The following is a 14,312-nucleotide window of genomic DNA, read 5'->3' as shown; positions in this document are numbered from 1 at the left end:
CTGAGCTACCCAGGTTTACATATGGTGATCTAGAGAGACATATTCTTCCTTCACTTAATCAACAAACAGATGAAGGGGCTCCCTCATGGAGCTTATAATATAAGCCTTCTACGCTGTAACTGTTCACTATAGTGTGTAGTTGGAGACCCAGCCCATCTAAAAATCCAAGAATCTTCCCTGTATTGGAGTGGCGCTTGGGGTTAGGACCAGGACCTTCATTTTCTTTACTTTCTTCATATCCAATAAATTCCAAAGTGAACATACAGTTAGTCAACAATCGTAAAGCCAGGTGTTTAACGGTGAGTCAAACATTTGATGATTGCGATATTCTAGGAAGAGCAGCATACTGTCCGTCAAAAGAAACCAAAAAATATATATTTGGATTTTTTTTCCTGCTACCACAAAATTTAAGTAGATAAATTTGCAGTAGAAATACATACACAGTTTGAGGGAGAAAGAATAGAATAGAGTCAAAGATGACCACGATCTGAGTTGGTTAATACATTTCCTTTATCAGAAACCAAGAATCAAGAGCAGGAAGAGGAGGTAGTTGTGTTTTTTTTTTATCCTTTTTCTTTTTCTTTTCCAGGGGAAGGGAGTTTATTAAAGATGAATTTGGTTTAAACACATTTATTATAAGACAGCCCTAAGACAGTTACATGTTGCCTGAAACCAAGATCAGGGTCAGGCAGGGCTCCACCTCCCTTAGGGGAGCCACAGGATCCTCTTCCTCGGGCCTGTGGGCAGAAGACCTAAATGTAGCCCAGCAGATGCTGCCATCTGGGGCTTCCATCATGAGGGATGACGTGAAGGTAGATCGGACTTATTTGCAGCCTCCGTGGAATGGAGGACTGGGTGAGGTATGGAAGTGGCTGAGGGGCTGAGAAGAGGGATGAATGCTGTAGCCCAGCAGCCTCATCCTGTGCCGATCATTTAGGAGGGGCAGGTGCTGCTTGGACCCTGCTTCCTGCCCGAGCCTGATTGTCCAGCCTTCCTGCTGAGCTGTCCAGTGCCCTTGCAATAAGTTCATTTCTGCTCAAGGTAGACTTGGTTGTTGTCACTCATATCTGTGAACACTGATTAGTACAAATATCCCATGAAGGATCCCATGAAGTACTTGAAAGGTATTGTTCAAAAAAAAAAAATCGTAGTTGGCAATGAATTTTCCTTCACATCATTGTTAAATGAGTAAAGTGAAATAAAACAGTGTATGCATTCTGAATAGGATGGATAAAATAGTATGCTCATTTCGCTGAGCAACTTCACTGCTGTGTGACCATGGGCAAGCAGCATCTCTGTTTGGATGTCTAATAAACATTCCAGGATGCCTGATCCTGCCCCCAAATCTTCTTCCCTCTGGTCATTCTCATCTCAGAAAAAGAAAAAAGAAAGAGGCGTCCCTATTACCACCCAGTTCTTCGAGCCAAAAACCTTGAATACTTCCTTTATATCATTCCCCATCTCCAGCCCATCTACAGGAGGGATCTCAAAGGATACATGATGGTCTTCTTTTTCCCCATCCCAACCACACAAATTCAAGTCACTATTGTATCTTTACTCTTACATAACTTCTCTTCCAATTCTGCTGCCTTGACATCTTCTCTCCACAAAGAATCCTGAGTGATTATTCTCAGTTGTAAATCAAACCATTATCATTTCCTTATTCAAAGGTCCTCCAATGGCTACAAATTGAACCTAAAATAAAAATATGAACTGGTGACTATGACCTGCTAGTGCCTACATAATACTTCCCTGCCTGCTTCTACACCATCTCCTGCCCTTGATCACTTCACTCTAGCCTAGCTGGTCTGTCTTTCCCTTGCTCATGCCTGGCTTTCCCTATGTTGTATTATTCTTCCCATTTCCTGGAATGCCTTCTTCAGAGAGGCCCTGCCTCACCACCCCCCTCGCAGCCCCGCAGTCTCTCTTACATTATATTCTGGCTTTTGTCACTGTGTGGGGTTGTCCAGTTTATTTGTGTAAATCATGTATGGCCCATCCCCTTCTAGAATATCAGCTCCATGAGAGCAGACAGCTTGTGTTTTTCATTTTGACTGTGTTTCCCATGGCTAGGAAGGTAATTAGCACATCGTAGTTACTTGATAAATACTTGTCGATCAAATGAATGAAATAATTCAAGAGTGAAGTTATCTAACCATTTTAAACTTAGTTTGTCACATGAAAAGCCTTCCGCGTAGGTTGTTGTAAAGATTAAGTAAAATACTGAATGTAGAATACTTAGCATGGTGCTCTGTATATAGTAAATGCTCCATAAATATCACTGGTTATTGTTTTTGTTATTGTTGGGTTAACATTATATACATTTATGTCAACACATGATCAAATGTTATTTACTTTCCTCTTTTGCATAGATATCAAAGTAGCATGTAAGTAAAGAAAATAAAGATTGTACTTTTGCTTACAAGGTATCTGTGATAAATTTTATAGACCATTATCAGAATCACTTGGGAGCATTTGCAGACTCTTCTCTCCTCCCAGGAGGATGTGTCAGATTCTCTTGGTAGAGGGCAGAAAGTCAGTGTTTAAAAATTTTCCCTAGGTGATTATCAACATTCCAAATAGTACCTAACCTGAGGAAAAGAATATGCAAGACACTAATATAATTTACCTAAGTTCCAATCATTTCCAGATTTCAGGAGGCTTCCTAAAAACCAAGGGGCAAGATAGGGAGTTAGTTGGAGGGGTTGATTATGTATTCAGATAGAGGCTGCCCAGTTTTTCTGGAGACTGGAAAGCTGAGGCCCAGGCACAGGAGTATGCTGACTTAATGCTGAATTAACAGTTAGTGACCTAGATTCCCTTTGCTTGGATAACAGGAATGATCCCCACGTGGAATCTGAGAGACCAACCAGTGGTCACAGATAGAAGGGAAGGGAGCTAGATGGGTTATTATCCAAGTTGGCTTCTGGTCCGTTTTCATATTAGGGATGGGAATAGCTACCGATTGATTTTTTTTCCTAGGATATCAGGTATACATATGGGCCTGGAGACAGGAAATGGGGGGAACCTCCTTCCTTTGGAGGGTAGCAGCTGTTATAAAGGAAATGAAACAGTTTGTGATGGCCCTGGGCCTGGAAGATCACTTTAGGAAGGGATCTGCTCCATCTGTCAATCACTCTGTCTCTGTCCCACCTCTATCACCAACCCTCCTCCTATGTTAAGCATTTCTCTCTTGGGCTGATGGTTCCTAGAGATATGCACAGGCCCTGCCCTTGGACAACACAGGAGGGAGTCCTTCGGTGACCATCGCTCACTTCCAAAGACTGCATTTAAAAATCGAATGCAGAGGCATATTTTCTATCAGAATATACTTAAATTATGTTTTAAAGATAAAATATTTCATACTGTATGTTTAATCTGTGTAAATATATATATTCAGTTAAATTTTTGCATTTTATATTTTTAGCTTGTCATTTTAATTGGAAGAAGTAATTATGCTCTAACAGGAGTGTTCTTTCCTTTCGTTATTTTTTAATTTTTCATGTTTTAGTGCTGCCACCTGTCCCTACTCAGAAATCAATTTGAATAAAGACCGAATTTTCCCAGACCGCTTAAGTGGTGAGATGCCTCCGGCTAGTCCGTCATTTCCAAGAAGTAAAAGGGCAGACACAAATGAAATCTCTTCATCTCCTGAAACCAGGTAATTAAAGTGGTAATATTAGTAATATTATTAGAGGTACTGTAGTTGGAAGACTTTTTTTTCCTTAGGTAATATTAGTAATATTATTTAGAGGTACTGTAGTTGGAAGACTTTTCTTTCCTTAGGTGATTTATGTTCTGTAGTGATGTCTTCTCGTACATTATTGAAAATGCACCTGACTTAATTAACGTGAGGCCGATGGTACTTATAAAAGTATGTCCAAATCAGGCAGGATATCGTATTACTTGTTCATCTTTTAGTTGAACTTGCTTGATGTTAGAAGTTTGGAAATCCCCATTTTATTTCATGCCAATTCATACTCTGAGTGAACTGATCAATATTTGTATAAAAGCATCCTTTACAAAGAAGATGGTAGATTCCCTGTGAAGAATGGACATTATTTCTTTTTAGTGCTCATTATATGCGAAGTACTTGCATCTACATTATTTCATTTAATTATTAGGATATTTGTTGTATTGTATGCTTAGTCATTTGGTGTTGATATCACTTGTAGAGTTGAGTTGGAATGTTTTAACCTCCGTTGATTATTAAGTAAAGAACCAAGTTTTGTTTGATGTTTTAAGTAAATGTTCTCTGCCTTTATATTAACTAAAGATATTACTAAAAGAAAACATTAATAGAAAGATGATCCTTAGCACTTAGGTTTTGGGGCTTTCTTTTATGGAGAGTTTTAAAAATCTAAGACAATGTAGTTCTTTGATTATTTTAATATTTTGTAACTTTTATTCTCATGGATGAACCAAGTGAACATTTGAATGAATAAATCTGATTCTCGGACTTCCTTGGTGGCGCAGTGGTTAAGAATCCAGCTGCCAGTGCAGGGGACACAAGTTCGATCCCTGGTCCGGGAAAATCCCACATGCCACGGAGCAGCTAAGCCCGTGCACCACAACTACTGAGCCTGTGCTCTAGAGCCCTCGAGCCACAACTACTGAGCTCACGTGCTGCAACTACTGACGCCTGCATGCCTAGATCCCATGCTCCGCAACAAGAGAAGCCACCGCAATGAGAAGCACATGCACCATAACAAAGAGTAGCCCCTGCTCGCCGCAACTAGAGAAAAAAGCCCGCGCGCAACAATGAAGACCCAACGCAGCCAAAAATTAATTAATTAATTAATTAAAAAAATTTTTTTTTAAAAATCTGATTCTCAGCTCACAGCAGTGTTATTGGAGTAATGGCATTTAAAGTATCAAAATCCTTAGAGAAAAGCAGTTTCGCCCTATGGACTGGGGAGAGCTGTAACTTCTTTAATTATCAACAACAATGATGATTTTTTTTTTTTGGCTGCGTTGGGTCTTCATTGCTGCTCATGGGCTTTCTCTAGTCGCGGCGAGCGGGGGCTACTCTTCATTGCGGTGCGTGGAATTCTCATTGTGGTGGCTTCTCTTGTTATGGAGCACAGGCTCAGGAGTTGTGGCGCACGGGCTCTAGAGCTCAGGCTCAGTAGTTGTGGCACACGGGCTTAGTTGCTCCGTGGCTTGTGGGATCTTCCCGGACCAGGGATCGAACCTGTGTCCCCTGCATTGGCAGGCGTTTTCTTAACCACTGTGCCACCAGGGAAGTCCCTGATGATTTGTTTTTCATCCTTAAAACCATGACTAATGTAACATAAATTCATGTACCCAACTCAGTGCCCTATAATGAGGGCATATCAGATATTGAGGAAATTTACTTTAAGACAAATAAAGTACTAATTCACATAGTAATAATTACAGAAACAGAGTTCATTGACTCACAAGGAGGTAAGGATCCCTGAAGTTTAGATTTCAAAAGCTGAGATATTGTTTACAGTTTTAACAGGATACTCTAAAGGGCTGGCAGTTTCATCTCACAGGCTTTTCACTAACTTTCTGGGCTCTGGGCTGGATACCTGGGTCCAGTTTCCTCACAGCAGAAAGACCTAGTTGGTTTAGATGATTTTTGCGGTCCTTTTTAACTCGAAATATTTGTAAGAAAAGAGTAATTTTTTTCCTTTCAGTTTTATTGAGATATAACTGACATATAGCACTGTGTAAGTTTAAGGTGTGCAGCATAATCACTTGGCTTGCGTATATTGTGAAGTGATTACCACAGTAAATGAACATCCATCCCTTCACGTACATCCAAAAAAAAAAGAAAAAAATGTTTTTTTTCCTTGTGATGAGAATCTACTTTCTTAGCAGCTTTCAAATATACCATCCAGCAGTGTTAACTGTAGTCGTCATGCTGTACATCTTTAAGACTTATTTATTTTGTAACCGGAAGTTTGTACCTTTTAACCGCCTTCCTCCAATTCCCCCTCCCCCATCCCCTGCCTCTGGTAACCACAAGTCTGATCTCTAGAAAAGAGTGGCGTTTATAGTGGATCTAACAGTTCCAGGGATCTGTCTTCTGTGAGGATGTGAGCGTGGTTCTTCACATCATCACCCGTCATTAAGGAGACAGTCTTAGAGATTTTAAGGTTTCTGTCGTAACCCATGGCACATGTTTGATATCTAAATAATTTTTACATTACATAGATTTTTAGCCCCTACTGTCTTTTGATTCAGTGAATTCTAACCTGCCATTACTTCTCTGTGAATTAATATTTACACTTATTTGTGTTAAAGTTAAATTGCTTCAGGGGTACCGGGATTTGGTAAATGAGCGTTATGTTATTCATGGTTTTGAAGACTTTATTCAGATTTCTTCTCATCTTCAACTTTCCAGTTTAACTATTTTTATTTTATTTATTTATTTACTGGCTCATTTATTTATTTATTTTGAGGCTAGTAGTAACCTGAGAGATTTAATTAGTTATATGTTATCAAAGGAAACATGAGGGAGACAATCCCTTAATGATCCCAGACTTTTTAAGGTGAACATTTTTGACCGAGATTTTTTTTTGCTTTACTTTTTATGCTAAGTATTTTTAAGAAATGATTACAGACATCATGATATTTCAATCTAAGCACTTCATTATGCATAAAAACAACATTTCCAAAATAGCCAAAATAACATCGATTTATTTACTTTTCTAAATATAGATTTTATTCTTTTAAATTTTTAAAAATTGGCTTCAGATTATTTTATTTTTTTTCTTCTCCAGGCAGTCACTAGTTCTCAACAACAATCAAAATGATACATGGTACTTTAGATATAAATGATCATGGGGTAGCAACACAGCAGATGTTAACAAATGAAAGGTTGTTAACAAAGAAGTCTCATCTTAAGGCTTGAGGATGGTTGATTTAATGTAGAATTAATAGAGTTGAAGTTATCTGGCTTCTTTGCTGTAAGTGAATCTGTATGAACATATTTAATTACTTTTTTCTTTTTTAAAATTAAAAAAAAATTTTTTATTGAAGTATAGTTGATTTACAATGTTGTGTTAGTTTCAGGTGTACAGCAAAGTGAATTAGTTATACATAGATCCACTCTTTTTTAGATTCTTTTCCCATATAGGCCATTTCAGAGTATTGAGTAGAGTTCCCTGTGCTGTACAGTAGGTCGTTATTAGTTATCTATTTTATATATAGTAGTGTGTATAGCAAACATAAAATTTTTTGATCACTGATTCTTTCACCTGGACTTAAGAATGAAATCGTGAGCTGTGCAAAGCTCTGAGAACAGTGACTAATAAGCAATAAGCCCTCAATAAATGTTAGTTTTTATTAGTGCTGTTGCAAGAGGAATAGGTTGCTTATTTGTTTCACAATATTTATTTTATTTTATTTCAGAGGAGCAAAGTAAGGCTGGCCCATTTTTTTTTTTTTTTAATATTCCTAGGTTAAACTTTGAGTAGAGAGCACTCAAACAAGATGATTCTCATAATGTCAGATTACGGTCTCTCCTCTTTTTGCATAATCATTGCTCATGTAGATGGAATTTCCCAGTCAGGTTTTAACACATTTTCTTTGCATCCTTCTTAACAATTTGCTAAAAATTGGTTGCCAGACTCTACTTTTTTCAAAAAAAAAAAAAAGGCATTTGGCACAGCAAGAGACAGTTGCACCCCCAGAAGCAGACCTTGAGACAGAGATTTGATGGCAAGTGGTTTACTTGAGAGGTGAGGAAAACGCCAGTAGGGGAGAGGAGAGGTGAGACCGGGGAGGGAAGACAGCCAGTAGAAGCTTCATTGTCACACCAGCTACCACTGTGGGCAGCGGGAACACAGCCCTGCTGGCGGCACTCTGGGAGGCTGTGTAAAGCACACATCTCAGGTTTTCCCACCGTAGGGATGAGGGAGCTGAGCTATTTTAAAACACCAGCTCGTCTTCGGTCACGGAGCTAGGCTGCCAGGGGAGGAAGGACGAGTTAATTTCCCAGCACGTCCCCTGCTGCACAGCAGGTAGAGCAGTCAGGGCCCCAGTAAATCCTGTGGGAAGGCAGAGCAGGTGAGAGGTAGCTAGGAGTCGGCCGCTGTGCGCTGAAGGGGTAGCGTGTGGCTAGGAGATATGGGCCAGGCCCCGACAATGTCTGCTGCACCAGCCCATTCACCCATTTCAAATGCCAGCCGGTCCCCAGAGTGAAGTGTGCTGGCGTGGCTTGTGATCCAGGAGCAGACATAATAGGGCCAGATAAATGAACAATGCAAGGAATATGTGTGTCCTTTTCATACCATAAATGGTATTTTAAGGGCCAGTTCACAGGCCACCTGCTTGGGATAGACCCATGGACAACCAGCGTTCCATAGCAATGCTTCCCAAACCTGACTCCACGTCTGATTCCCTGAGATCTCTAAAATTCAGATTACGGGGCCCAGCCCAGCCCGCCAGAATCTTTCAGGCTAGGGCCTAGGAGTCTGCATTTTAAAAATTCACTTGGGAGTATATCTTCCTGCTTAAAATTTTCCACGACTTCCCATTACCCTTGGAATTAAGACCCTAATTCTGAACATGGCCTACAAAACCAGTGTTATCTGGCCCCTGCTGAGCTCTCCAGCTTTTTCTCTACTAGGCTGTTTTTAAACTTAATGCTTCAGCTACCTTGGTCCTCAAACATTCTTTTCTCTCTACCTCGAACCCCCATTCCTACACTTTCCTAGCGAGTCTCTTACCTCTCAGGCTCCAGGTTAACTCCTGTTTCCTTAGGGAAGCTTTATCTGATCCTCCAGACCATGGGTGGGTCAGATTCCTCATTATTATGTGCTTTTGTGTCACACATCCCGACACAATTGACAATTCTGCGTAAATACTTTCTCCGAGTCTGTGTACTTTGCTCGATGATAAGCTCCACAAGGGCAGAGGCCACGTCTTCTGTGGTTCTGAGACGCCCTCAGCACCAAGCACACTACCTGGCACTCAGTGAGGTTGGAAGGCCACCATGAATCACCCACCAGCCTTCAAAGGAGACGTTATCAGTCACATAACCTAAGAGGCAACTGCTTCATAACCTTCTTTTTATTCCAGTAAAACTTCCTACTTTCTCAACTTTGTAAAATCCCCACACTGGATATCTAAGAGCTAAATCCCCCAAACACATACCTACACTTGTATAAATTAGGGCAGTGTTTCCCAAACTGTTGTTTAACTACCTGGCCACGTAGAAAATGGTACTGTGGAAACGACCACATTTGTATGACACAGAGGGCTGCCTCTGGCTGGCAAGAGCCGGGGCCACAGGCGACGGTATCTCAGAGCACTGGTACCCAAGGATCAGGGCATCCTAGCTGGGAAGCTCTGCCCCACATTAAGTGGGCTCTACCCTGAGTCCTTTTGTGGGTGTGCTGAACGCTTGGGTCTGTTTTCCTACAGAGACTCGTCAGATGGGTGGTCAGCTGATGAATGAATTCCCAGTGTGTATTTAGATAGAAATGTGAGGATGTAATCCTCTCCCAGTTATCCATTCATTCATCAGATGTGTAAGGAGCGTCTGTGTTGCGTCTAGAGCTTTCAGTGAGATGTTTTCCTTACTTGGGAGAGCAGCCACTCATCTCTGCCCTCGCCGTGCTCCTGGCAGCAAGATGGTGAGGCTGGGCTCTGCCAATCAGTGGAGGAGCTTTTCCTGGGGACCAATAACCTTAAGTCTCTGTGTGTCTACAGCTGAGTAAAAGAAAGTTTATTTTTCTCTGTCTATCTGAATAAAACCTGTGGGTTTCAAACTTTGTTTTGCATCAGAAGCATCAGATGCTTGTTAAAATCCAACCTTGGGGGGCTTCCCTGGTGGCGCAGTGGTTAAGAATCTGCCTGCCAATGCAGGGGACACGGGTTCGAGCCCTGGTCTGGGAAGATCCCACATGCCGCAGAGCAACTAGGCCCGTGAGCCACAACTACTGAGCCTGCGCGTCTGGAGCCTGTGCTCCACAACAAGAGAGGCCGTGATAGTGAGAGGCCCGCTCACTGCGATGAAGAGTGGCCCCCACTTGCCACAACTAGAGAAAGCCCTCACGCAGAAACGAAGACCCAACACAGCCATAAATAAATTAATTAATTAATTAATTAATAAAACTTTAAAAATTACTAAAAAAAAAAAAAAAAATCCAACCTTGGAGGTACCATCTCCAGAGATACTGATTCAGAAAATGTAAGCTGCATCTCAGTTCATTTTTAACAAGCATCCCCAGGTGATTGGATGCAAGTGATCTATAAACCAGGCCTTGAGAATCATTACTGAATATAAAGACCCTTCTCTGGAGTAATAGTTCACAATGTGTTACCAAATAGAGAACATCAGCGTCTATCCCACATAGTCTTATTCTCATGAAATATATTCTACAGATGCTTGTAATTGTGTTTCTAAATTAGGTGCTGTTGCTATTAAAAACCACATAATGTTTTAAGGTTCCATGTTGTTTACGCCTGCTTAGGGATAACCACAGAAGTACAATAAAGCATTTTAAAAATACCTGCTAATGCTTGTATTACCTTGCAAGGCAAATGCCCATTACTAACCTATATCCAATGAAAAAATTCAATTCAGTTCTTTATAGGCCATTAAAACAGCTTTTCAAGTTGTAGGTCTAGTGTTTCTACTCTCAGAATTACATGGAGCAGTTACAGGAATTGCAGCTTCAATCTAATTTATATATTTAGGATGAATCAGATTTGCCCATCTGTACCCATGAGAAGGGCCCTGTGAAACAGATGGGAATACAGGCTAACATAAAATATGGAACTTATAAGCATGTATACATCTCTTTATTTGCAAAACTGTAAAATCTAGTAGAATAAAATTAATTTAGAGCCAGAAGTTCTAAAAGATTACAAAAGTTAATTAGGAATCTTCAGAAACTTTGTGTTGCTTCCTAAGGTTTTCTGGTCCTGAGGGCTTTGATGTTGACTACTCAGAAAGTTCCTTTAATGACTGGGTCATTCCCTGCCTATTGTAAAGCCTCTTCCCCCCTTCTGTTGATGGGCTGCCAGATACAGATTAGGAGCTGTGGAAATTTTCAAATATTCCAGTTCTTGGGAATCTGAGTCAAATCTGTGTCATTGTTTGTGTGCACCAGGGAGAAGCTGGGTTTGGGTTAAAACACTCGCAGTCCTGATGCCAACTGCTGTGACACAAGGCAACCATTCAGAGCGTAAGGAAGAGATGACCGTGTTACTGCTGATGCCTGGGAAGTTGTTAGAACAATATTGTAACAGAGTCTGATTTTTCTCTCCTTGAATAGCACTTATTCTTGACTCAGGAGACTCTTATAAATAGTAGAAAAGCAACGATATCTGTTCTTTTTCATATGACAGCAGCATGAAAGCAATGCAGTCCTGCTCTTCTTATGCTACATGATCTTTACTTCCCAGATCTCACCTTACTGGTTAGGGCTTTTCATTTTATAAGAGAATTGATTAATTAATTGATGAATTCATTTTACTGGGGAGTTTCCTTGGCATCTTGATAACATCCACTATTATTTACTTACTCATTATATTCCTTTCTTCACTAACATATGTTCCTTATGCTAAATTTTAATTTAATAGCCTTATTAATCAAAATGTTTTATTCGTAGTCATTAGATAAATAGTAAACTATGCTTATCTCTCCTGGACTGTGTTTATGAAAACTCTATTAAAACTATTGTTCGTGTATAGTCTCAAAAGGGATTTGGTTATAAAAACTCTTTATTCGAATGTTAACTGTAGACATGGAAGTTTTAATTGCACTGGTTCTATTTGCCATCTTTTCCGAATCCCTTTGAAGATGGTGACCTCCTTGTCCTGAAGCCATTAAGCACAGTTTGTAGGGGGCATTTTGGAGACAATTCAGGTTCTCTTTTACAGTTCCTCTAACATACAACCTTGAGATTCCCATTCTCTGATTTTTTACCTGTGAGTGACCTCAGCCCAGAATTTTTTTTTTCAAAATGCTGGGGACATGCAAAGAGACATCCTTTTAACATTCAAAATAGGAAACCCTACATTTTTTACAGCTCTCAGTACATTCACTGTGTCCCCGCTTGTTCCTGGGGAATACAGGTCCTCTGCAGCTCTGACAAAGCCCCTATGAGACTAGAATAAGCTCTTCTGGAAAGAGAAGGATGGGGTGGTTTTAAGGTATGAGCCAAGCCAAACTCATGCTGGAGTTAGAGAGCTGGCTGAAATCCCTGAATTGAAGCAAAATAGTTGTTTCATATTGTTTCAATATTACTTTTAATGAACTGATGACTGATTGAAACATAATGGGCTAGGGATTGTTTTTAAATGAAAAATAAAATTGAAGAAACAGCTGTTGGCATTCAAATGCTATCCTGTTACTATGTATTTACTCTTCTAATGTTTGTTTCACTAATATTTACCACAAATCTCATTTGAGTAAGATCGTAAGACATCTAAAGCATGACACATAATTACAGAGAAAAAGAGAATGCTGACTCAAAAAGAAAACATTTTTCCATTTGAGTGTATTCCACTGTCTTAATTAAAAGCCTAAAGAATATTCTTGAGTAAGATTTTAGTTATGATCATACTTCAATTCAGGCTAAAGAAATGCTGAAATAAATTGGTTGTTGAAAATTCTAAAATCCCAAGAGAAATTGCTGTGTTCCAGACACTCTTCTAGGTGCTTTTAGCTATGTTAGATCATTTAACCCTCATAATGCCTATGTGGGGTAGGCGCTATTATTACATCCACATTCAGCAAACAGACCTCTCTTGGTTACAGGTTACACAGCTAGTAAGTAGCTAGGCAGTCTGACTGTAGGCTGGCTCATAACCATTACTCTAAAGGCTGTTTTAAAACTTGAGGAAAAACAGGTTACTTAAAGAAAATAGGTGTCAGTAGATAATTTTATCCTAAAATATAAGTAATTCTTAAATAGTAATAGCTGCCATTTATCATGCTCCTACTTATGTGTCTGGCTGGATGCTAAGCACTTCCTATATATTGTTTTATTCAGTCCTCAAAAAGCCTGTGAGGTAAAGGATTTATCATCCTTGTTTTACAGAAGATGCAGCTGAAGATTAGGGAAGTTCAGTAACTTGCTGAAGGTCATATAGAACTTGTAAGTAGCAGAGCTGAAATTTGAACCAGGACTATTCACTTTCAAAGACCATCAAGACCACTGCTGGGCTGCTTTCTCCATGTTACGATTCAGCTTGTATTCCCTTCCTAAACAAAATTGTTTGTAATGAAAAATGTTGATCAACAGGAGAAGATAAAGGAGTTTTAAAGTGAGGAAAATTGTCATATTAAAATACAACAAAAATATTTTTGGTTGTCATTAAAAAAAAAAAATCTGTCAACAAGCATATCTTGCACTCTGTTCCAGAGTGTGTTATAATATTATCACAGAGTTTTGACATTGTGATATAAACATGTTTTGTTTATAATTGGAAGACTGTGCAGCTAGAATAACTTTTTGCTTGGGAAGTCGATATCCTAGATAAAGCATTTCATTTTTGCATAGAGAAAGAAATTAATCACAGTACCTATTCAGTGAGAATTAGCAGTGAAATTTCTAACCTTATAGGTGAGAGAAATATTGGTTGCCCAGTTGAGAAAGTGATTTTTATTTTAGATAAAATATAAAACAAGTAAGAATATTAGTCAGATTCCTCATTCCTGACCTTATCAATAAAAGACAGTTTGAAAATAAGATTATGACACCAGAAGGCAAGTTCCCTTTAACTGCATGTAACAAGGATATTTACTGTATTCTGGAAAAACACAAGGGTAAAAAAACAAATAATAATTAAATCTAATTATAGATTTTGGTGTCAGTAAGATCTGGTGCTATACTTGCCCTGAAAATTTGAGATTAACCTCTTTAAGTTTCAGTGGATATAACAACAGAACCTTCTTCCAGTGACTGTTATGAAATATTGGACATGTAAAGAACTCGGCCAATCTTTGGTGCATAATATGTTCTTAAGTATGTTAAGTTTTCTTATTATTACTTCTTATTAATACTGTTTCCACATTTCTGGATGTGCTTGGTCAGGATTCTGTTTCCTTCAGGAGTTCTGTTCATCCATCTGTTTCGTAATACCCCTTCTAACAGACTATTCTTATTGACCCCACCCCAGCTAAAGGAAGCATCAGAACCCAAAGGGGCTTAGTCACTTTTAATTTTAAGGAGTTAGCAAAATCAATTTATTAATTGGAAATACAACATTCAATGAACATTTCTTATGGAGTCCTGCATTGGAATTGTTTTTCGGTGAAGATAAATATCCATATGTATATATTCCCAAGTTTATATGGGTTAAATTTAATGAAATATCATGAG

At 39.2% G+C, this 14,312-nt stretch overlaps 1 protein-coding gene across 7 annotated transcripts in view; it reads left to right on the top strand.

Moving 5' to 3' along the window:
• L3MBTL3 (L3MBTL histone methyl-lysine binding protein 3) overlaps window positions 1-14,312 on the top strand; it is a 119,638-nt gene that overhangs the window by 85,408 nt on the left and 19,918 nt on the right. For all 7 annotated transcript variants that reach the window (XM_059941946.1, XM_059941948.1, XM_059941947.1 and 4 more), the window contains one exon: window positions 3,512-3,661. In XM_059941946.1, the coding sequence (XP_059797929.1) occupies window positions 3,512-3,661 (150 nt within the window). The remainder of the gene's footprint in view (window positions 1-3,511; window positions 3,662-14,312) is intronic.

The sequence above is a fragment of the Balaenoptera ricei genome, chromosome 12, assembly GCF_028023285.1.
Source record: "Balaenoptera ricei isolate mBalRic1 chromosome 12, mBalRic1.hap2, whole genome shotgun sequence".
NCBI lineage: Eukaryota > Metazoa > Chordata > Mammalia > Artiodactyla > Balaenopteridae > Balaenoptera > Balaenoptera ricei.
The sequence above is the reverse complement of the archived record's forward strand: the minus strand, read 5'-3'. Positions and strand labels throughout refer to the sequence as shown.